Source organism: Pelobates fuscus, chromosome 7 (genome assembly GCF_036172605.1).
Source record: "Pelobates fuscus isolate aPelFus1 chromosome 7, aPelFus1.pri, whole genome shotgun sequence".
In the NCBI taxonomy this organism is placed as follows: Eukaryota; Metazoa; Chordata; class Amphibia; order Anura; family Pelobatidae; genus Pelobates; species Pelobates fuscus.
This window is the reverse complement of record NC_086323.1, coordinates 87,635,891-87,659,348: the sequence shown is the minus strand read 5'-3', so window position 1 is coordinate 87,659,348 and position 23,458 is coordinate 87,635,891. Positions and strand designations below refer to the sequence as shown.

The 23,458-nt window shown below is 42.0% G+C and overlaps 2 protein-coding genes across 2 annotated transcripts in view; one reads left to right on the top strand and one right to left on the bottom strand.

The window, feature by feature from the left end:
- ANKRD45 (ankyrin repeat domain 45) overlaps positions 1 to 6,699 on the top strand; it is a 62,491-nt gene extending 55,792 nt beyond the window's left edge. The window contains exons 4-6 of the mRNA XM_063426184.1: positions 2,576 to 2,670; positions 5,646 to 5,784; positions 6,379 to 6,699. Coding sequence (XP_063282254.1) covers positions 2,576 to 2,670; positions 5,646 to 5,784; positions 6,379 to 6,407 — 263 coding nt within the window. The 3' untranslated portion in view covers positions 6,408 to 6,699. The remainder of the gene's footprint in view (positions 1 to 2,575; positions 2,671 to 5,645; positions 5,785 to 6,378) is intronic.
- Positions 6,690 to 22,593, bottom strand: LOC134567981 (peroxiredoxin-6-like). Its single transcript, XM_063426183.1, has 5 exons — positions 22,442 to 22,593; positions 9,555 to 9,711; positions 9,112 to 9,258; positions 7,482 to 7,628; positions 6,690 to 7,332 (listed from the first exon to the last, which is right to left on the bottom strand). Exons 1-5 carry the CDS (start codon positions 22,531 to 22,533, stop codon positions 7,201 to 7,203), a joined length of 675 nt encoding a protein of 224 aa, XP_063282253.1. The 5' UTR covers positions 22,534 to 22,593; the 3' UTR covers positions 6,690 to 7,200.
- Positions 22,594 to 23,458: the final 865 nt, after the last annotated feature.

Below are 23,458 nucleotides of genomic sequence, written 5' to 3'. Positions count from 1 at the left end.
CGTTTTAAAGGAACACTCCAAACTCCTAAAGCACTTTAAGGTTGCACATCCTTTGTTCTCTAAACACCCTTAATAGTACCTCTCAACTGTCAACGAGACAGCTAAAATGGTTGCCTCATTTACTATGAATGCTCACACAAAGAGGAAGTGAAAGCTATTGTAAGCAAATTGCAGTAAGAGCAGTTGGTAGTTATGATCCCCCAGGGGCGGGACAGAGTGAAGCTGCAGAGAGAACACTGTCTCACTGGTAGATTTGAGGTAACAAAGTTTTAATAGGGGGCTCTCCACTATTTGCATGAAAAGATGTCATGAACTAGCCATAATGAAAACAATTACTATGATCATTGTTTTGAATGGAAAAATGCTTCTAATGTCGAGAAATTGAGTAGAGTTGAATCAGTAATTCTGTATATTTGGCATTAAGATCTTTGATTAAGAGTATTGGGGACTACCCAACGAAGGAAATATAGAATGCAACACTATTTGCATGGGTATTTGTATTAGAATTTGAAATGTACCCATTTATCTATGGTTTTTCAACATATATTCAATTGGCACATTAACAACTCTTGTCTTCATAAACTAACTCTTTAATCAATAGTGTTTGAACCTAGCAATATAACATATTGCATAAAGAATGGTATTCAGAAATTCACAATCTTTTTGTATTCATAAATTGTATCATGTCTTGATCGGTTTGTTGCAGAAGTATGATTTTAGATAAATTATATCATACGTGTGATTATTTGCATTGATTAGTTTGAATATACTCAATAGGTAAAGAGCCTTAAAATTCAGTGTAAGTGTTGCAAACAAACCAAGCTATACCAACATTATGTTTAGGGTAGTTACCTTTTGTTTAGTCCGTTTCCAGTAGTTCCAGCACAACTTGATAAGTACCATCAAGAGAATGACACAGATGGGAATAAAGACATAGAGCATCATAGCACTACAATTTGTAAAGTCAACTCCAACCCAGGATAGATAACTTGAATGTAGGTAACTTTTAGGCTGGTGCTTTAACTTTTCCAATTCTTCTGGGCCAATATCCCACCCAATGGTGGTCCACAGTGGGCGTAGGCAAGATCCAAACATTTCTGTTGTGGCACGTACCCCAAGACTGAATGGAAAGTACAAGCCAGACAAAACCATAACGGTCTCCGCTTATGCACCAAATTGTACATTTTGCTTGTGTCCTTTGACCTTCATTGCATAGCTTTCATAGACTTAAACCACACAAAGCCACCAACGAATGTAAGAATACACAGACACTGGCCCATATTGTGATGTCACAGAACAGCAGAATATTTTTATTATGAACCTGTCTGCAATATAGTTTGTGGCCAATTCAAAAACAAAGCCATACACATATGCAAGAATAGAGAACAAACAGGAATAAGCCAGTACAAGGCCCAACAAATAGTTGTTATAGAAATGGATAGCTGGAAAACAAGTAATTTAAAATGTCCTTCTTGCACCATAACAAATAAATGCCGTTTGTATACCAATCATTTAGTATGTAAAAGAAATGAAAAGGGAAGGTAAAGTTTTGTGCATTATTTTTTGGAAGGGGGGGCTTAGTAGTAACAAGTATATATTATGATTTAATTCTTTAGGATAAGCTTTTCAAATTATATAAAACCGGTTATAAAAAAAAAAAAAAAAGTTTAAAATTATTTATCTACAGAGGTCATCAGGCCCAAAGGATCTTACCTGCCAGCACATAAAAACACACACACAGGCAGAGAGGCGCAAGATGCAACTTCTCACCTCTTCTGTATACATGGCTCATGCAAGTTCCATGTGTTACCATGGAAGACAATGCCAGGACAGACGAATCATGGAAAGTGTACACAACCCACTGGACAACCAGGATGTTCTCCCTCCATTGGCCAAAGGTAACAAAATGGAGGGAGAATAAATATCATTGGCTATGTCCCACTTTTGTCCTCTGGTATCCCGCTTATATGGATACCAGAGACAAGTCACCAGCAAATACAGCATAAGTATTTCATTAAATTTGCATCTGCTGCATAAAAACAATGAGCATTGCTCCAATGTGAAAGCCTTACAGCAGGGCTCTGTGCATGAAGTGCCCTGGCACACCAAACCATTATGCTCACCTTGAGGTGGCATGCACATCATTGTTGATGACCTGGCAAGCCTCCTACTTGTCCCCCAACCCTACTGTGCTGCTCTGAGTTTAAATGTCCTGGCCACATTTTTCCCACTCTGGCCATGGAAGTCACCATGAAAGCCTAGGATAATTTAGGTGGGGAAATAATTTGAAAGTTGTTTTTCTAACAGATTGTGAGGATTTGAAAAGCTTAACCCCTTAAGGACACATGCCATGTGTGACATGTCATGGGTCCCTTTTATTCCAGAAGTTTGGTCCTTAAGGGGTTAAGCAAAATAACGATGTTAATGTCAATGTTAATATATTTCCTCAAATTTCTTCAATCAAGTTATTCTAATATTTTCTGCAAATAGGCCAAGTGCACAAATGTTTAAACATTTAAAATAAAGCAAACACAGAAGATTTAAGTGTAAATGAATCATTTCGCATCTCCCACAGAGGCCAAGCAATCTTTGAAGGCATATATATTACTTATTCAACAAACAATGGCAGATCCAGAAAAGATCCCTGGCAAACTCCGTAAAGACCAAAAGGTAAAATGAATATTCAGCAACGAACCTGATTACTTAAATCCTGCCATCAGTTTTGAGACGATTCATCATCATCATTTATCAATGAGGAATGCCTGTGGTACTCGAAAATTTAAATTTTTAGACATGGAGTACATAATGGTGCATTATGGTAAAATATTATAAGGCTCTGAAGGCATACCAGGGGGTGGCTTATGGATGCCTCCAAAAACAGGTATTCTCCCCTTGCACACTTTACATTTATGTATTTACCGTATATACTCGAGTATAAGCCGACCCGAATATAAGCCGAGGCCCCTAATTTTACCCCCAAAAATTGGGAAAACGTATTGACTCGAGTATAAGACTAGGGTGGGAAATGAAGCAGCTACTGGTAAATTTCTAAATAAAATTAGATCCTAAAAAAATTATATTAACTGAATATTTATTTACAGCGTGTGTATATAATGAATGCAGTGTGTATATGAATGCAGTGTGTGTGTATGCAGTGTGTATGAGTGCAGTGTGTATATAATGAATGGAGTGCAGTGTGTGTATATGAGTGCAGTGTGTGTATGAATGCAGTGTGTATGTATGAGTGCAGTGTGTGTGTGTATGAGTGCAGTGTGTATATAATGAATGGAGTGCAGTGTGTGTATGAGTGCAGTGTGTATATAATGAATGGAGTGCAGTGTGTATATGAGTGCAGTGTGTGTATAATGAATGCAGTGCAGTGTGTGTATGAGTGCAGTGTGTATGTATGAGTGCAGTGTGTGTATATGAGTGCAGTGTGTGTATATGAGTGCAGTGTGTGTATATGAGTGCAGTGTGTGTATATGAGTGCAGTGTGTGTATATGAGTGCAGTGTGTATATAATGAATGCAGTGCAGTGTGTGTATGAGTGCAGTGTGTATATGAGTGTAGTGTGTGTATATGAGTGCAGTGTGTATGTATGAGTGCAGTGTGTGTATATGAGTGCAGTGTGTGTATATGAGTGCAGTGTGTATAATGAATGCAGTGCAGTGTGTGTATATGAGTGCAGTGTGTATGAGTGCAGTGTGTATATAATGAATGATGAATGCAGTGTGTATGTGTGAGTGCAGTGTGTGTATGAGTGCAGTGTGTATGCAGTGTGTGTATGTGTGAGTGCAGTGTGTGTGTATGAGTGCAGTGTGTATGCAGTGTGTGTATAATGAATGCAGTGTGTATGAATGCAGTGTGTGTGTGTGTGTGTGTGTGTGTGTGCAGAGCATTGGTGGGGGTTGGGCATTTTATTAATTATTATTTAATTATTATCTTAATATTTTCTTTTTGTTATTTTTTTAGGTAATTATTTTTTTATTTTATTATTAATTGTATTTTTTTTTGTTATTATTTTAATATTTTTTTTATTATTATTTGTTTTATTAATATTTTTATTTTTTCGTCCCCCCTCCCTGCCCGTTAGCTGGCCAGGGAGGGGGGCTCTCACTCCCTGGTGGTCCAGTGGATGGGCTGTAGGAGGGGGGCTGTCAGGAAGCTGTAACTTACCTTCACCGCAGCTCCTGTCAGCTCCCTTCTCTCTCCTCCGTCCGTGCAGCTCCCAGGTCAGCTTCCTCTGCAACTCTCGCGGCCGCGCGGAGCGTTGCCACGGTAACCCGTGGCAACGCTCTGACCCCGCGGCTCTCGCGAGAGTTGCAGAGGAAGCCGACCTGGGAGCTGCACGGACGGAGGAGAGAGAAGGGAGCTGACAGGAGCTGCGGTGAAGGTAAGTTACAGCTCTGCCAGCCCCCCTCTCCCCCCAGTCTGTATTATGGCAATGAAAATTGCCATAATACAGACACTCACTCGAGTATAAGACGAGTGGGAGTTTTTCAGCACAAAAAATGTGCTGAAAAACTCTTCTTATACTCGAGTATATACGGTATCTGCCTAAACATACACTAAATGCACATGGCTGGTTTCTTGTCACTGATCCTTATCAAAGCTTATGCTTTGGTTGGAAAAGTAAAATAAAAAAGGTTTTAAACATCTACAGATAAGAGTGTATGCAGAAATGTTTGAGGTCTAAATCACAACCTTTCTGTGATTTTCAATGTGAAGCTGGGAACTTTGGGATAGTTGTGGAAACACTTTCTCAAGGGGGACGTTTTAAAGTCTAATTTGAGATATGCAAGTGATGCATAACTGATTTTTCTATTTGCACTGTGCGGAATTTTGTTCTCACCACAATTTAGTATTTGTCTATATACCTAAAAGAACCAGCACTGTGCTGATGAGACCCACAAGGTTGGAACTTTAGCTATGCCTGTTTTTTGTCACTGATCCTTTCGGATCATGGCAGCTCAAGGTTAAATAAAGCCCTGAATAAGGCACCTGTGAAAGGGAGGGATGCAAAACCAAAGTTGTTTGTCTGCACAACCAAAAATCTAAACATATTAGACCAGGAATTCTGCACCCATGCATAAATAAGGGTCAATTAATACAACATTATGCCAGGAGTATGCAGTGCTCTGTACTGTGACAAAATCTGTATGGTTTTTGCAAAAGAAGTCAGCTCAGTCTATGGGGGATCCAATATCCTCCATAGATCAGTGTTCTCTTGTAACTAAACAAGAGTACAATGAGTACTTTGGCTCCTGGAAGCTAAAGTGTCAGTAGTTGAACCAACAGGAAAAAAGAAAAGAAAGAGGGCTGCGGTGGTGACGAAGTATAACTCCCCTTCCCCTGCACCCCTTGGCCACCACACACTCAGAGCAGTCACCGTTGTGGGACTTTGCAAACTATGAGAGCCACTTTAACAGCATAAGTATGTATTCATTATCTAAAATGGCAGTTATTACACAAGAATAAATGTGCTTAAATGTTACCAGCACAGTGACTGAAGTCACTCCTATGCAAACAAGGGTCTTATCTTGCTTCAACCTGGTGGATGCAGCACATCTAATCTTAAATGTTTTGAAAGTCTTTACAGCGTTTTTTTTTTTTGTTTGTTTAAGTTACCAGTTTTCTCCTTGTAGCTTCAGATCAACAATGCTTGCAAAACCAAGAGTGAATGGCTTGAACACAACAAGAACCCCTCAACACAAGATTTTATGGAACAGAAGCAGCAACTAGAAGCTACTGTGCAAGGAATATTTGCCAAACTTAATACACCAAGTAAGTGGGAGCATTCTGATAATTCTTTCCTTATAAGCAGTCGTATAGTGCGTGAAATGGTACTAGAAGTATTTTGTATGGTTTCACAATGGAAAAAAAAAAAACACACCCTACCACCAAAATCCTGAGTACTTTAGGATTCATATATTTTACAGAAGACAAATACTAGTAGCTGGTGAGACAGCTACATGCTGTCAATTCTGAACAAGTACTCCCCCCTCAATCTATGAAAATAAACTACATCACTATGGGAGACTTTATGGTAATGTGGAGGTTTTATAGACCCAGATAGGGTTGCTTTTTTTCTTTAAATCTAAACCAAACTTTGAAAGAGTTTCCAGCTAGGGTAATTCCTGACAATTCTTACTTTTAGTAAATAACCCTGAGAATAGCCATTTGCTACATCATTGCCCTGCTCATTTATATGTATTCTTAAACCACAAACTACATTTCATGTAGTTTCAAATATTGTTTAGTTTAATTGAAAATGGAGTTTAACTGATATGACAGACTATGTATGCACTGTAAGATTGTATTGTAAAATCCAGTAAAACATTCACCTCCCCTATATAACAATGTTTCCCACCTTTGCAGGAGCTGAAAATGTGAAACCCAAACCATGAATGAGATACCCACTTCTGAGAAGTCAGCATTGTAGGTGATATGGTCAGAAGACCTAGTATAAAGAATCAGCAGTTACATTTTTGTTAAGGCCTATTAAAAAAGGTAAACTTAGTTTTAAAAGAACATGTTAATCATTGATGAGAGCAAGTGTGAAAGCCATGGAAAAGTATGGGGGAAAAAAAAAAAATATAGGTATTTTTGCACTCCTAACCAATTAAAATGTTATATAAAACCACCCAAACACCTCGGACACAAAGCTATAACACAACACATGACAATGCTTTCCAGTTCAAATTAATTTATTCAACTGAAGAAATTCCACAATCATAAACGAAACGGAGATGGTCTAAACTTTAGCACCCTAGTACCAATGCAGAGTAACCTTTGGCAAATCAAGAAATAATTGGATCACTGCATACACTTTGGATGGGAAGGCACCAAAATAGGATTTTACCTGTACAGGAATTTATTCATGGGGAAAAAAGGCATTTCTTGATCATTAAACATTCACAGTTCCATTATGATAAATGCCAACATCTGGGGGCATCTCAGAACAGATTGTCAGCTGTAAAGCTAGATTGCACAGAATATAAAATGCCAAAATAGGTTCCTTCCACAGAATTGGATTGACATACCAATTCTAGTCCAACCTTACAGTAGGGGAGTTTTAGAGAAATCAGTTATGGACTCCTTGTCAATGTTGATTTTGCTCCGTAGCATCTATACAAAGCAGAACAATCATATTCAATCAAGACACCTTGTATACAACTCAAATTAATGTATTCTTCCTCTTTATTTCGGTTGTGCTGTGTATCGCAGGTAACTCTTGCCTGAAGGCAAATCTTTGGTAAACACTCCACAAGTAAATATTTTACTAGCTTCTTCTTGAGGAATATTTGGTGGCACCATAACTCTGTCACCAGGCTAGAAAACAAAAATAAAATACAGCATATTAGATTCTAATACACATTAGAAACTAAATAGATAAACTGGAAACTTGATACACTGGACTGTTTGCAGAACAAGTTCCTTATCTGAACTTCTGTAAATCATCAATGCAGGTCTGCCATTACCTTCCAGTCTACAGGAGTTGCAACATTGTGTGTTGCAGTCAGCTGAAGCGAGTCCACAACCCTCAAAATCTCATCAAAGTTTCGACCAGTGGTGGCTGGATACAGAATAGAGAGCTTCATTTTCTTATCTGGTCCAATAATGTATACCTAGAACAAAAAAAAAAAAAAAAAAAAAAAAAAAAAAAACACAATTACAAAATAGTGTCAGTGGAGAGGAAATTGCATTTCTTCAAAATAAAATCAACACACCCCATTTTATAGCTAGCTACCATATAAAGTTGGAACTTAAAAGAAAGTGCATGCATCTTTGCATGATATTTAAAGGAACAAGAAAGCAATAGAGAAAAAAAAAAAAAAGTTAAAACGCTTTAGTGTCCAGTTGTAGCTTAGGGGGTCCCCCGACCCTTCAGAGGGGATGGAATGAGGTATTTTACTTTGCTTACTGCTCTCCTCACTGAATATAATTATAGAGCAGCATATGTCTGAGGAGCACCCTGGTGTCATGCCCTGTAATGGTTTTGCCCTCAACCCTGGTCCCACAGCCTTTTATAATGGTATCTAAACATCAGCCAAATGTCAATCTGATCACTTATTCATTGTATGAGATAATCAGTTGGGCACGCTCAACCAATAACTGACCCTCTTATAATATAAATATGTACAGAATTTACTTTGGCCTGCCTGGATCAAGAGTTTGGTGATATCCCAACAATGCAGCATTGTATATTTCAAATGTGGCACATACAGGCTCCAAGCACCATGATCACATCAAAACACTGGAGTGGTCATGGTTCTATAACACTTTACTTGCACATACAAGGATCAGGCTTGCTTAATCAGCTATTTTAGGGAATGTAGATTTAAAGAATTGCCAGAAGAACAAACTAGGCATGCCAGTTTATTGTGTAGCAATTGTAATCACATACAGTTGTCTAACAATGCTATACGTACACTGTGTAGGGCTGTCCAACCTGCGGCCCCCCAGATGTTGCTGAACTACGACTCCCATGATTCCCTGGCTATCTTTTTAATTGAAAGAATCATTGGAGTTGTAGTTCAGCAACATCTGGGGGGCCGCAGGTTGGACAGCCCTGCTGTAGAGCCTTGTAGTGTATGGACAAGTTATATGGACGATAGAATGGTTTGACAGGTAATGTTCAGAAGGGTCAAGTAGAGGAGGGCATTAATACATTATTTGCTCCACAAACCATAAGAAGAAAACAATTTGGAAATTAAGACAGCCATCACAAAGTAAAGTCAATTATTCATTTGAAAACCCATTTATCATTGTCTGTGCCTGCTAGCACTGCTGTAGAATTAGGGCTAACCAATTGTTCAATTAAGAAATGGTGGAAGTAGCTTTGACTCAACGAAACCCAAGAGTTGTGAACCTCCTGTCACAGCAAAATGGGCATCTACTCGATTGTGTAATGAATAATGATCAAAAAGGTATTGAAACTAGCAGCGCAGCCATATGATACCCAAGCCTTAAATGTATCCTTTAGGCACCTTGAAAAATTGTACAACGTCCATGGTAACCAGGTATCCAGCATTTATCTGGTTTATATAGAATAACCATTATTTGTCAACAGGGAATGAAACCAATTTGTGACACATTACAGATACTTACACACCGGGCAGTCACTGGCATCCCTTCATTGTCTTTTTCATCTGGATCCAGCATACCCAACATTATAGCCAAATCCCGTTTGGGATCTGCAATTATAGGAAAAGGTAGAGTCTCCGTGGGTTCATCACAGTTGTATGAATTTATGTCCTACAAAAAGAAAATAATGATTGGTTAAAACTTTGTCTAATCCCATTGGGCAGAAGTCACATGACTCCCTTTCCAGCAACCATCTTCATGCATCTTGGGGAAGACTGTTCTCAAAGCCACTGCTAGCCAAAGATTTTGTTGAGTTGCATATGCAAAAATCTTATGTGCTGTCACTAATCTGACAGCTTCCGTTACAGTCTACAAGTCATGTAGAGAAGGGATTCTAATAGCAGAACAGTTAAAAATAATACAACACTAATCCCTGATAGCTGACGTAGTTTGCCCCATGTAATTACCTTGCTCCAACCAAGATGATCTGCTACAGAGTCTATGGACAGGGCAATCATCCGAACATTGCGTTTCTTGAACTCTGGTGCCAATTTTACTGCCCGTCCAAGCTCGGTGGTGCAAACAGGAGTATAATCCCGTGGGTGAGAGAAGAGGACACCCCAGCTGATGGAGGAAGAAAAAAAAAAATAATTTAGATGACAAATTTCTTAAAATTAATACAGATTCATTTTTAAATATACAATGAAATAAGTATTGCTTTTTAAAAAGCACACACACACACACACACACTAGACTTGCCTTTTAAGAACAGGAAAAAAAAAATCCCTTTCAGCTATGCTGAAAGATTAAAATGGCGTCTGATTCGCTCAGTGTAGCTCAAAAGGATATGGGCATAGCAGAAGTGCTCTGTGTAATCTAATGTGCTTATAAAGTTCTTGAGTGCGGAGAGGAAGTGGACAATATTTCTATTGTTATTTTACCTGATTTTATTTTAACGGTTCCTGCATATCTTTCATGTCAAGGGCTGCATCCCCATTTACTGGCACACTTATAATTACACCGAGAGCCAATATATAGTATATAAATAGGTGAGCAGTCATTTGCACTTTAATACCCACCGATTCACTGTGTCAAAGGTTTTACACTGGAGCTGTGCTTCTGTTTTAGCTCCTTGAGTTTTCCTGAATTCAAGAAAGAAGAAGTCCTGGTAGCACCATAGTATGCCATTATTTAGTTTTGAGCCTATCCTTGTGCGGCTCTAATCCATGTACCGTATATACTCGAGTATAAGCAAAGTTTTTCAGCACATTTTTTGTGCTGAAAAACCCCAACTCGGCTTATACTCGAGTCACTGTCTGTATTATGGCAATTTACATTGCCATAATACAGACTGGGGGGCTGTGGGGGCTGTGAGGAAGCACTTACCTCTCCTGCAGCTCCTGTCAGCTCCCTCCTCCTCCGCGCCGGTCCGTTCAGCACCTCTGTCAGCTCCCAGTGTAAGTCTCGCGAGAGCCACGGGGTCATAGTGCGGCTCTCGCGAAACTTGCACTGGGAGCTGGCAGAGGTGCTGAACGGACCGGCGCGGAGGAGAAGGGAGCTGACAGGAGCGGTAAGTGCTCTCTGCCTAATGAAAGTCTTTAGAAAATTGGGCAGGCTAGATAGGCCGAATGGTTCTTATCTGCCGTCACATTCTATGTTCACATCTAGAGAAAACCAAAAGATTATAATCCACAACTATGCGTTCACTTGTCAAATAAAGAACCATCTCTAATTTGTTTAGTGTTACCAGTTCAAATAATGCATACAAAAGGCAATTTAGATAACAGACAGAATAAATCAGTGTGTCAATCAAGTTATTTGCCTGCTGCTATAAATAAAAATTTAAATAAAAAAAAAAAAGTGACAGTTTAATTTTAGTACAGTCTAAATTGCATGTCACAGAGGTGTACAGTAGGCAGACCCCTACAATGAAGAATTTACAGGAAGCAGTTTCCTGTAGTCTACAGACACATTACTCATCTGCTAGCACAGAACACACACACACACACACACACACACACACACAATAAGGCAGTTTGCATAATACCCAAGGGCACATTGTTTTTCCATTTAACAACTTGCCTTAAAGCAGGCACACGTTTGTTCTTTTGCACAATTTACATCACTTAGACTAAGGGACATAACCACTAAGTAGTATACTGGTTATTGAGGGAAAGTTTATATTCCACGTTTTGTTTAAAAAAAATAAATAAAAATAGTTTGGAGGCATTTTAACAATAGCAATAAGTAGGTGATATATCCACCAGCGTTCAGCAAGTCCTTGTACATGACTATTGAAATGTATGGTCAAGATCTTGTCATGCTTGTGGACAAAACCCTTAAAAACCCAACATCACCAATCTGTGATTAACTTTTAAGGTAAATAGGAGCGTTCTCCAGGGGGAAACTCGTCAGGCACACTAAGCATCAAAACCCACTACATCTTAGTAATTGTTTTGATGCATAGGTGAGGTTTATTCTAAAAATTTAAAAAAAAAACACAATGTTTACATTCATGCAAGAGCAGGTTTTAAAGGTTAGAGTGGCACTGGAATAAAGACAAACTTTTAGGGTTTATATATATAAAAAAGCAACCCCTCTGCTTAATACATGATCCATTTAACAATTTAAAATTGAGTCAACTATTGTAACTGCAAAGAAGAACATTCTGTTAAAGGAACAATATAGCCATAGGAATTAAAATGTGTAATCACAATGTTATTGTATCATGCCAATAGATCTACACAAGTGCCTCCCCCACACAGATGCAAAGTATTTATTTTATTTCCTTGCAGTTTCCAGCACCAGGGATCCCTTGACACAGCTCACCTCCTGTGTTGTTAATGGGGTATGGCTTTCAGGATGGTCCAATCCAATGCAATGCTCATCCAAGCATCCCAATAGGAATGCATTTTGTTCAGTGCCTTCCTACGAGGTTTCGTGTCGTGACGAGATTTTACTCTGTCCATGCATCAGAAGCACCTCAAAAAAAAAAAAAAAAAACAAACAGGACTAAAAGGACAAGGCCACTGCCCTAAAATAAAGTGGTCTGGGTGTCCCTTTAATTAGGGAGAGGGAAAAAAAAAAAAAAAATACACCCCACCACTTTCAAGCACTCTAGTTACTACAGCTTATTATTGGCTTGGGATGAGAGAATCATTCCACACCAAAATGGTGTTTATCCTCACAGCGCCACTAAATTGGTACATAAAACATAAATTTTACTTACCGTAAATTTATTTTTCCTGAAGATTAGAGGCAGTGCTTATACCACAAGGATTTCTAATCTGGAAGGAAACAACAGGCAGGCAAATCTCCAAAACTTTTAAACCCTCCCCTAATTACCTCCTTTCCAATAAGTAGCAGCTCCTCCTGAACATACCCAGAAAATACATAAGCCAAATAACTGCAAAATTACTGAGTTTATTAGAAAAAAGGGGCAGGAATTGTAGCACTGCCTCTAATCTTCAGGAAAAAGAAATTTACGGTAAGTAAAATTTATGTTTTTCCCTTCAGATTAGAGGCAGTGCTTACACCACAGGGATATAATAAAGCAGATCCTGAGGGCGGGTTTCATTTCACTACTGCTTGAAGCACCTTACGCCCAAAAGCTGCATCCTCCGAGGCCAGTATGTCCAACTTGTAGTGTCTTGAGAACGTATGGAGAGAGGACCAAGTAGCTGCTGAACAAATCTGAGAAGGAGAAGCAGCTGCTCACAGAGCCCATGACGTAGAAACAGCTCTAGTAGAATGAGCCTTTATAGGGCCTGCAATTTCCGTGCCACTCTTGGAATATGCCAACAGAATACAATCCTTCAGCCATCTAGCCAGTGAACTCTTTGAAACCTTCATACCCTTTCTTGTGCCCTTGAACAAGACAAAAAGACTGTTATCCTTCCGGAAGGATTCCATAGCTTTTAGATATTGCAAAAGACATCTCTTTAAGTCTAGGCAGTGAAATTTACTTTCCAAGGCATTAGACGGATTCTGACAAAAAGTCGGCAACACAACTTCTTGGTTGACATTCGCAACAGACAAAACTTTAGGGATGAATGAAGGGTCGAGCTTTAGAACCACCTTGTCCTGATGAAAAACCAAAAAAGGAAAATTCGCCCGAAGAGCTTGGATCTTACACTCTTTTAGCCGATGTGATAGCCACCAAAAAAAAAACGTTTTTTAACGAAATAATCTTCAGGGACGCTTCCTCCAATGGTTCAAAGGGTGGCTCACAAAGCGCAGAAAGGATCAAGTTTAGATCCCAGGGAGGACAGGTTTCCCTAACATAGGGCACCAAACGTGTCAGAGCTCTGAAGAACCTTGAAATCAGAATATTTGAGGCCAAGCATCTGAATAGCAGAAACTTGTAATTTCAATGAAGCAGGTTTAAGACCTTTTGCAAATCCCATCTGAAGGAAACTTAGAATCTTCTGGATGGACGCGGAAACAGGGTTGACTTTAAACCTACAACACCACTGACAAAATATCTTCCAAATCCTAGCGTAGATCCTCGAAGTAGATTCCTTGTTAGTTGCCAACAACATTTTTATAACTTCAGGATCCAGACCTTTACTCTCTAAAATCTGGAGTTCAGAAACCAGGCTGTCAATTGGAATCTCCGAAGGGTCGGAAGAGGCACCATGGCGTCCTCTAGAATTTCTTCCGATAGAGGAAGCTTCCAAAAAGTGGCCCCTGGAAAGTTCAGAAGAACCGAGAACCAACTTCTTCTGGGCCACCAGGGAAGGATTAGGATAATCCTTACTTTTTCCAGCTTTATTTTTTGAAGTATTCTGGGAATAAGAACTACTGGCGGGAAGATATATGCCAGGTTGAACTTCCATGGTACTGACAGAGCATCTATGATATCTGGCTTGTCTGCTGGATTTAGGGATGCAAAACGTCTTGTCTTCCTGTTTATTCTGGAGGCCATCAGGTCTATCTCCGGAACACTGAAGCGGTCTGTAATGAGCTTGAAAATTCTGCATGACAGGGACCAATCTGTTTGCTTCAAATGATGCCGGCTCAGGGCATCTGCCACCACATTGAATTTTCCTAAGATGTGAACTGCTGAGATCGATATAAGGTGAACTTCTGACCACAGCATGATCTTTGAACATAGACTTTCCAATTTTGTTGATTTTGTACCTCCCTGTTTGTTCAAATATGCCACTGTCGTTCGATTGTCTGAACGAATCTGAATATGTTGATCTTTGATGAGGAACTGAAATGCCAAGAGCGCCATCCATACGGCCTTTAATTCCCTGAAGTTTGAGGAATTTCTCATATCCTTCTCTTGCCAACACCCATGCTTCTTTATGTCTCCCAAATGGGCCCCCCAGCCCAGTGCAGAGGCATCTGTTATTATAGTGAAGGACTTCATCTGGAATGAAAGACCTGCGTGCAGGAATCGAGAAGAGGTCCACCAATGCAGACTTCTCAAGTTAGATTGTTGAACCTCATAAGCCCCTCCAGGCAGAGTTCCTGTCGATTCCAGACTTGCAGAATGTTTCTCTGTAGAGGTCTCATTCTGGCTTTTGCCCAACCGACTGCCGGGATTGAGGCTGTAAACAGACCCAGTAAGCACATGGCTTCTCTGACCGAAAAAACACCTTTTTCTCTGAGGTTCCGGATCAATCGCTTGATCTTTAGTTTCTTCTCTTCTGGCAGGAACAACTTCATAGCGATAGAATCCAAAATTAGACCCAAGAACTGAATCCTTTGAACTGGCACTAGTTCCGATTTGTTGAAATTTATTAGCCAGCCATGATTTTCCAGCGTTTTTATAGCTGTCCCAAGGTCTAACTGTAGCTGTCCCAAGGTCTGCAATCAACAGCCAGTCGTCCAAATAAGGAATGACAGAGATGCCCATACCTCTTAGAAAAGCTGAGACAACTACTAGAAGCTTTGTGAATACCCTGGGTGCAGATGACAGGCCGAAAGGCAGTGCCCTGAATTGGTAATGTCTGGTTACCGATTGGAAGCACACTGCAAACCTTAGAAGACTTTTGCTGGATTCTGCTATGGGTACATGAAGATAGGCATCTTTTAAATCCAGGGACGCAAACCAACTTTTTGGATGAATAAGCAGAGTAGCTGATTTTACTGTTTCCATGAGGAATTTCTTTTTGATAATACACCTGTTTACGGCTTTTAGGTCTAAAATGGGTCTGAACGAGCCATCTGGTTTTGGCACCAAGAAAAGCCTTGAATAGATGCCTTGATGTCTTTCCCTTAGAAGAACTTCTTCCACCACTCTTTTTTGTAACAGACTTGATACTTCTCGCATCAGAGAGAATTCCATATCTAGAGAATGAACCTCGGAACATAGAAACATTTTCTTTGGGGTTTGTGAGAATTCTAGAGCGTACCCATCCTTTATCACTGCGAGGACCCAGCGATCTGATGTTGTCTTTTTCCAGTGATCTAGGAAGTGACTCAACCTTCCTCCCACTGGCCTGGCGTCATAATTTTTTATTTCTCTTGTCTGTAAATCTTTCCTTCTTCCTATAATCAAAGGCTCTTTTATGTTGACCCCTGAAATAGGTTCTACGAAAGGAACTTCTAGATGAGGGAAGCGTCTCCGATTTCCGGCTTTGAAACTGCTTCCTATGTGACTCCGGTAAAGCTTTTCTTCCTTCCTTCCTTCATCTGTTTTAACAGATCATCCAATTTCGAGCCGAACAGTCTTCCTGGTTCAAAAGCTAATTCACACAGTGAATTTTTAGATGCCGCATCTGCTGACCAATTTCTAAGCCAAAGTGCTCTTCTGGTGACTGTTGAAATACCCATATTCTTGGCCGATAATTTCAGGCTTTCTGCAGAGGCATCTACTAAAAAAAAATCAGATGCCATCTTGATATTTTTTAACAGTTTTACCGGATCTTCCTTTGCTTCTCCCGTATAGACCTTTTCTAGCTCTTCCAACCATAGTTTTTGGGCCTTGGCAACGGATGCTCCCGCAATCAAAGCTTTAGCTTGGGCTGCTGAAGAGAAACAACTTTTTTAACCCCTTAAGGACACATGACATGTGTGACATGTCATGATTCCCTTTTATTCCAGAAGCTTGGTGCTTAAGGGGTTAAGGAAGAGTCCATGCGTTTTTCCATGACATCCTTCAGCCCGCTTGAGTCCCCAATCGGTAATGTAGTCTTCTTTCCTATTTGAGCAATAGGAACGTCCACTACAGGGACTGTATCCAGCTTACAGTCTTGGTCCGCTTCTATGGAAAAAAAGAGTTTTAAAATGTTTAGAAATAAACGGCTTGTGGCTCGGGAATTTCCATTCTTTTAAAATCAACTCCTTAATCTGTGGGTGAAAAGGAAACATTTTGGACTTTTTTCCTGTTTCTTCAATCTCAAAAATGCACTGCACCTCTTTTATCAATTTCCCAATGGCTTCTTCTGGGAATGCAAATTCCTCATCTGATGAGTCACTACCGGAATTTTCGCCATAATCAGAACCACTAGTTCCTGAACTTGTATCGGAAACTTCCCAAGATCTCAGTCTTTTCTTAGAATGTTTTACAATCTGTGAATCCTGGGCAACCGAAGCCTGGACTGACTGCAATGCTGCCGACTGCATATCTACTGCATACCTACTGTCCTCCAGCCCCCGGCCCCCACCCCTGGGCGGCGGGTGGGGGCCCTAATGGAAAAAGGGGGGAGGCATACTGTCCTCCCCCCCGGCCCCCACCCCTGGGCGGCGGGTGGGGGCCATAATAGTAATAAGGGGGGGGGGGGATCTACTGTCCTCCCCCCCCCCGGCCCCCACCCCTGGGCGGCGGGTGGGGGCCATAACGATAATGGGGGGGGACCTACTGTCCTCCCCCCGCCCCCACCCCTGGGCAGCGGGTGGGGGCACTAAGTAAATTCCCCCCCCATCAAGGTGACTAGGGGTGCCCAAGCCCCTAGTCACCCACCCCCCACCCAAATAAAAAATGCCCCTACCTACCCCCCTCACCCTAAAAAATAGTGAGGGGGGAATAAAATTGCTAACCTGTAAAGTAAAATTAAACTTACCATTCGACGTCTTCTTTTTTCTAAAATCTTCATTTTTCAGCCCCAAAAAAGGCCAAATAAAAAACCATCATAGCCGTCGAACTAAAAATAAAATAAAAAACCCGACGAAAAAGAAAAAACCCGAGCGCACAAAAAAATAATCCATCTTCACCCATGGAGGGCTCCGCGCAGACTGAGCTCCGCAGGGCGGGGCAAGGCTTATAAAGCCTTGCCCCGCCCTGCAATTAGCCTAAGAACACTCTGATTGGTGGGTTTAAGCCAATCAGAGTGCTCTTTGTCATTTTACAAGCGTGGGAAAGTTCTTTGGAATTTTCCCACGCTTGTAAAATGACACAGAGCACTGTGATTGGATGGCTTGAAATCCATCCAATCACAGTGCTCTGTGTCATTTTACAAGCGTGGGAAAATTCCAAAGAACTTTCCCACGCTTGTAAAATGACAAAGAGCACTCTGATTGGCTTAAACCCACCAATCAGAGTGTTCTTAGGCTAATTGCAGGGCGGGGCAAGGCTTTATAAGCCTTGCCCCGCCCTGCGGAGCTCAGTCTGCGCGGAGCCCTCCATGGGTGAAGATGGATTATTTTTTTGTGCGCTCGGGTTTTCTTTTTCGTCGGGTTTTTTTTTGCGCTCGGGTTTTTTATTTTATTTTTAGTTCGACGGCTATGATGGTTTTTTATTTGGCCTTTTTTGGGGCTGAAAAATGAAGATTTTAGAAAAAAGAAGACGTCGAATGGTAAGTTTAATTTTACTTTACAGGTTAGCAATTTTATTCCCCCCTCACTATTTTTTAGGGTGAGGGGGGTAGGTAGGGGCATTTTTTATTTGGGTGGGGGGTGGGTGACTAGGGGCTTGGGCACCCCTAGTCACCTTGATGGGGGGGGGGGGGGGAATTTACTTAGTGCCCCCACCCGCCGCCCAGGGGTGGGGGCCGGGGGAGGGGCAGTAGGTCTCCCCCCCCCCCTTATTACTATGATGGCCCCCACCCGCCGCCCAGGGGTGGGGGCCGGGGGGGGGGGGAGGACAGTAGGTCCCCCCCCTCTTATTACTATGATGGCCCCCACCCGCCGCCCAGGGGTGGGGGCCGGGGGGGGAGGACAGTAGGCCCCCCCCCTCTTATTACCATTATGGTCTCCACCCGCCGGCCAGGGGTGGGGGCCGGGGGGGGGGGGGGAGGACAGTAGGTCCCCCCCCTCTTATTACCATTAAGGCCCCCACCCGACGGCCAGGGGTGGGGGCCGGGGGGGGAGGACAGTAGGTCCCCCCCCCCTACTACTATTATGGCCCCCACCCGCCAGCCAGGGGTGGGGGCCGGGGGGGAGGACAGTAGGTCCCCCCCCCCACTACTATTATGGCCCCCACCCGCCACCCAGGGGTGGGGGCCGGGGGGGGAGGACAGTAGGTCCCCCCCCCTCTTATTACCATTAAGGCCCCCACCCGACGGCCAGGGGTGGGGGCCGGGGGGGGAGGACAGTAGGTGTCCCCCCCCTACTACTATTATGGCCCCCACCCGCCGCCCAGGGGTGGGGGCCGGGGGGGAGGACAGTAGGTCCCCCCCCCTTTAATTACCATTATGGCCCCCACCCGCCGCCCAGGGGTGGGGGCCGGGGGGGGGAGGACAGTAGGTCCCCCCCCTCATTATCTTTATGGCCCCCACCCACCGCTCAGGGGTGGGGGGGGACAATAGGTCTCCCTCCCTTATTTTACTTTACGGCCCCCACCCGTCATTTAGGGGTGGGGGGCAATATTTTTATTTTTTTTCTACAGTGAGCAGCCACAGGCTGCTCACTAGACATGCCCCTACTCGCGGTATAGCGAGTAGGGGCATATTATTTACCAATACCAAGTCATTTTTACTTGGTGTTAGTAAATTTGGCTGAAAGACCAGTTTAGGTCTTTCAGCCTTTTAGTAGATAGCTCCCTGATACCGTGGGAATTAGGGAGTTATCTACTAAGCGGCTGTAAGATGCAGCCACAGCAATGAATAGGATCGGAGTTTCATTCATTAGAATGAAATTCCGATACGATCAAAGTACCGAATTGCATCCTAACACCAATGGAGAAACTCTTCTCATTCTGTTAGGATGCAATTCGGCAGTTTTGCCGGCATTCTGTCTAAGTGACAGGACGTTCGGCAATACTGACAAGAAGCATTGTGGGAACAGGGAGGAAAGCTAGGGATCATGGGAAAATTGCTCTGACCAGCGGAAATGAAGCACACTTTGCTCCTCCGCTGGTCAGAGCTGGTCAAGCGGAGGAATCCCATAAGACAGAGTCCCTACTTTGTCTTATGATTTTAAAGAAAACTAAAGAAGACAGGAAGAAAAGAATAACAGATCCCGAGAGAGGGGGAGAAGAGGAAGAGATTGAGGAAAGGTAAGTTCGGCATGACAGTGCCGCTTTAAGAAGAAAAAAAAAAAAAAATCATTTTTATTTTTCAAAATGAACTACATTCCAAACTCCTGAATGCCTCATACAAATGACATGCCAATTTGCCGAAATTAATGCCCCAATGCAGAGTGTCCAAACCAAATGCCATTAGTCCGAATTTCCGAACATTTTTTTTTTTTCTTACCCGAATTTCCAAACCAAACCTTTTGCCTATGCACATCCGTAATGGCAAGGAGGTTGAAGCGAAGATATGAATATGAAAAAAACAACAATGTTGAGGAAGCACCAGGCAAGGTGCAAAATGCATCCAGGGTGGACTTTACCCTGTCTGGAAGTTGCATGTAGTACAGAATTTATATTTCTTTTAATATTTTACTTATTTTGCTGGGAATGTCATATTACTCGAGTCTAGCGTAAAACAGTTTGTGTGATATATTAGGTCTGCACTACCTTTAGCATCTATGAAGGCTGTTGTGACAGCATGGATTTATGATAAGTACACTTTTCATATCCATATCTTATGTGGATTATTTGGGATTATCCATGTGTGCAGACCATCGTGCATATATTGTGAAACATCTATAATTACAAAAAGTCCAGCACCGTGGCAAGAATCCAGTTCACGACTTAAAAAAAAATAAAAAAAAAAAATTAAGTACAATTAAGTATTTTTGGCATTTCTGAGATTACAGTTTGGTGTTGCGTTAACATTTGTTAATGAAACATCTCGTCCACACTACTTTCAGTTTATCACCTATAGTTCTTGTTGCAGGTGGAATTAAACTCTGTGTGTGCAGTATTTTATAGTGAAATACTGCTCATGTACAACATTCAAATCCTGGGAAATTGTAGTTGTGCTTTGGCACTGGCTTTAAATAGGTGTGCCTACTGCAAGCAGAAAACAGTTTATTATTGATAAACTAGTGAACAAAGTAGCTTCTGAACAATGGCACAAAAACATTGAAACTGAATGCTAGAACAGTATTGAATCACATGTATTGTATGGCTTATAGAATTAATCACACTAAACAAACTCTGAATACCCAGTTGGAATTTTATCAAATGCAACAATTCATCCACAACTTGTTTCTAAGAGACCAGTATAGCTTAGAAACACTTAACCGCATGCTTACAAACACATACAAGCCAATTAAAAAAAATAAAAACAGAGTCCACAGAAAGAAACAATCAAAAGAACCATAAAGAATGTACACAGCAATAAAGTACTGCATCATTTTCTGGATAACCAATAGCCTGAAAGCGTGAATTACCAAGAGGTAAAACCCCAGTTGTATAGCTGGCAAAGCAACAAAGGAGTTGTAGTTCTGCAGAAGAAATGGTTCCACCATTGGCAACCACTGCTGAATTAGCATCACAGGAAAATTTTCACAAAATACTAGGTTGTCAAGAATAAACATTTTGGATGAACAAACATGTTCATGTGTTTTCAAGTCTATGTATAGAAATAAAATGAGTAGAACTTGAGGGACACTACATACACCTAGATTACTTAACCCCTTAAGGACCAAAATTCTGGAATAAAAGGGAATCATGACATGTCACGTGTCCTTAAGGGGTTAAAGGACCACTATAGGCACCCAGACCACATCAGCTTAATGAAGTGGTCTGGGTGCCAGGTCCATCTAGGATTAACCCTGCCTGCTGTAAACATAGCAGTTTCAGAGAAACTGCTATGTTTACATATGGGTTAATCCAGCCTCTAGTGGCTGTCTCATTGACCGCCGCTAGAGGCGTTTCCGTGTTTCTCACAGTGAGAAGACGCCAGCGTCCATAGGAAAGCATTGAGAATGCTTTCCTATGGACTGGCTGAATGCTTGCGCGGCTCTTGCCGCGCATGCAGCCGGTGACATCAGAAGAGGGAGGAGAGTCCCCGGCGCTGGAGAAAGGTGAGTGTTTAACCCACTTCCTCCAACTTCAGCCCGGCAGGAGTGGGACCCTGAGGGTGGGGGCACCCTCAGGGCACTATAGTGGTCCTTTAATCTCATTTAAGTGGTATGGGTGCAGCACCCTGCAATGTAAAACCCATGCAAAATTAACTATACCACAGCCACTAGAGATGCTTCCAGGTCCCCAACAGTCTTACTCCATTGGCATCAAGCATGATCAAATTCCCCTTAGGAAAGCACTAATTGGTGCTTTCCTACAAGGGAAGCATGAATGCACAAGCGGGACATTGTGGGAAGTATTTCAAACAAGCACTGGAAAAACAAAACTTGAAAGACACAAGCTAAAATCAGGGAGGTTGGTAGGCACACCTGTAGGAATACAGGTTTGTATTTCTAACACAATAGTGTTCCTTTAACACCAGAACATGGAGGAAAAAAAAGGGCTGTTAAGCCAAAAAAAGGGCTGTTAAGCCAAGTACAAACGCTTAACTTTCCAAGTGTCTTGCCTGCATGGACGTTACTATGTTGCAACGTTATAAAACGAGAGACTCACTGCTAACACATACACACCCCTTTGGCACAAAAAAAATATATATATATATAATAATAAACTAACACATAAAAACCCTGTTATATAACCCTCCTAAGAGCATGGTGATTATCTAAAGTGAGAATTCAATGTGAAGTTTAGATATAAAAAATAAATAAAAATAAAAGGAAAGCCACCAAAAAGTAGCCTGTGCTTTCAGTTCAGCTACTTTGACCTTAAATGTAAAATGCACTTTAAACTTCTCACTTGATAGAATAATCCTGTTACATTTAACTTGATTGACCTAATGTAAGGAACCTGATCAGGTGATTGACCTCTGGCTATCCAGGACGGTGACCGACATTCCTATAACGCTGAGCCAGCCATGAGTGGACTAAACATGACAGGTATAAAGTGCACACCGAGTGTGAGGCCCTGCATGGAGGCAACCTGCTCGCCCTCTACATGGACCCGTCAGTAACCGCCCATGGGGTGAGCGGCTCTCCCGATACTCACTCATTGCCGAAGAAGTCGTGTATTTTGATTCTGCCGATGGTGGTGTCGGCCTCGAAATTTGGGAACGTCTCACCCAGCAGTAACCCAGGCATGGCGGCGGAATAACGACACGGGAGGCGGCAGCACGAATAAATAAGATACGGGAAGAGGGGGGACTAATGTCACCGGGGGCGGGGCTAATGCCACCTAGGGCGAGGCCCAGCTATTGAGAAGAATGTTCCTGCCTGCGTGGCCAGAGGATAGCGTTCCCGCCATTGGCTGTCTTGCTCCAGCAGTCAATCCATGCAGTCATTACAAAACAGTTTTGCACAGATTTTACTTTAGCTAAAGTCAACAAACCTCCGTGCTGCTAGAGGTGTATTTACATGTCCAGCAGCTAACAGGTTAATCTTTGTTTACGGAGCTTACAAAGTGTAATGCTGCACCATATGGAAGTGGTTATAGTGCTTGTACAAACGCTTTAAACTCCTTCTCTTTTCAAATACATTGTCTTTGTAATAAATATCATGGGTATCATGCAGTTAAATCGAGTGGACCACACAGTTCACCAAATTGAATCCAGGAAACGATCTTTAAAGGGACACTATAGGCACCCAGACCACTTTAGCTCATTGAAGTGGTCTGGGTGCAGTGTCCCAGGTCCCGTAACCCTGAGCAGGTAATTATTGCAGTTTTTAAGAAACTGCAATAATTACCTGCTAGGGTTAACTACACCTCTGGTGAGGGACTTCCAGGCTGTTAGGCAACTTTTTTTTTTTTTTGCCCAACTGACGCTGGACGTCCTCACACTATGCATTGTGACGTCTAGCGTCACCAAAAATCCCATAGGAAAAAGCATTGAATAATGCTTTCCTATTGGGAAATTCTAATTCGAGCGCGGCCTTATGCAGACACATACATACATTAGGTCTTCCCTGCCGGCTGACGTCAGCAGGGAAGGAGAGAAGGCATTCCCGAGCCAGCACGGAGAGACATCGCCACTAGACCAAGGTAAGTTACAGAAGGGGGGGCTTGACG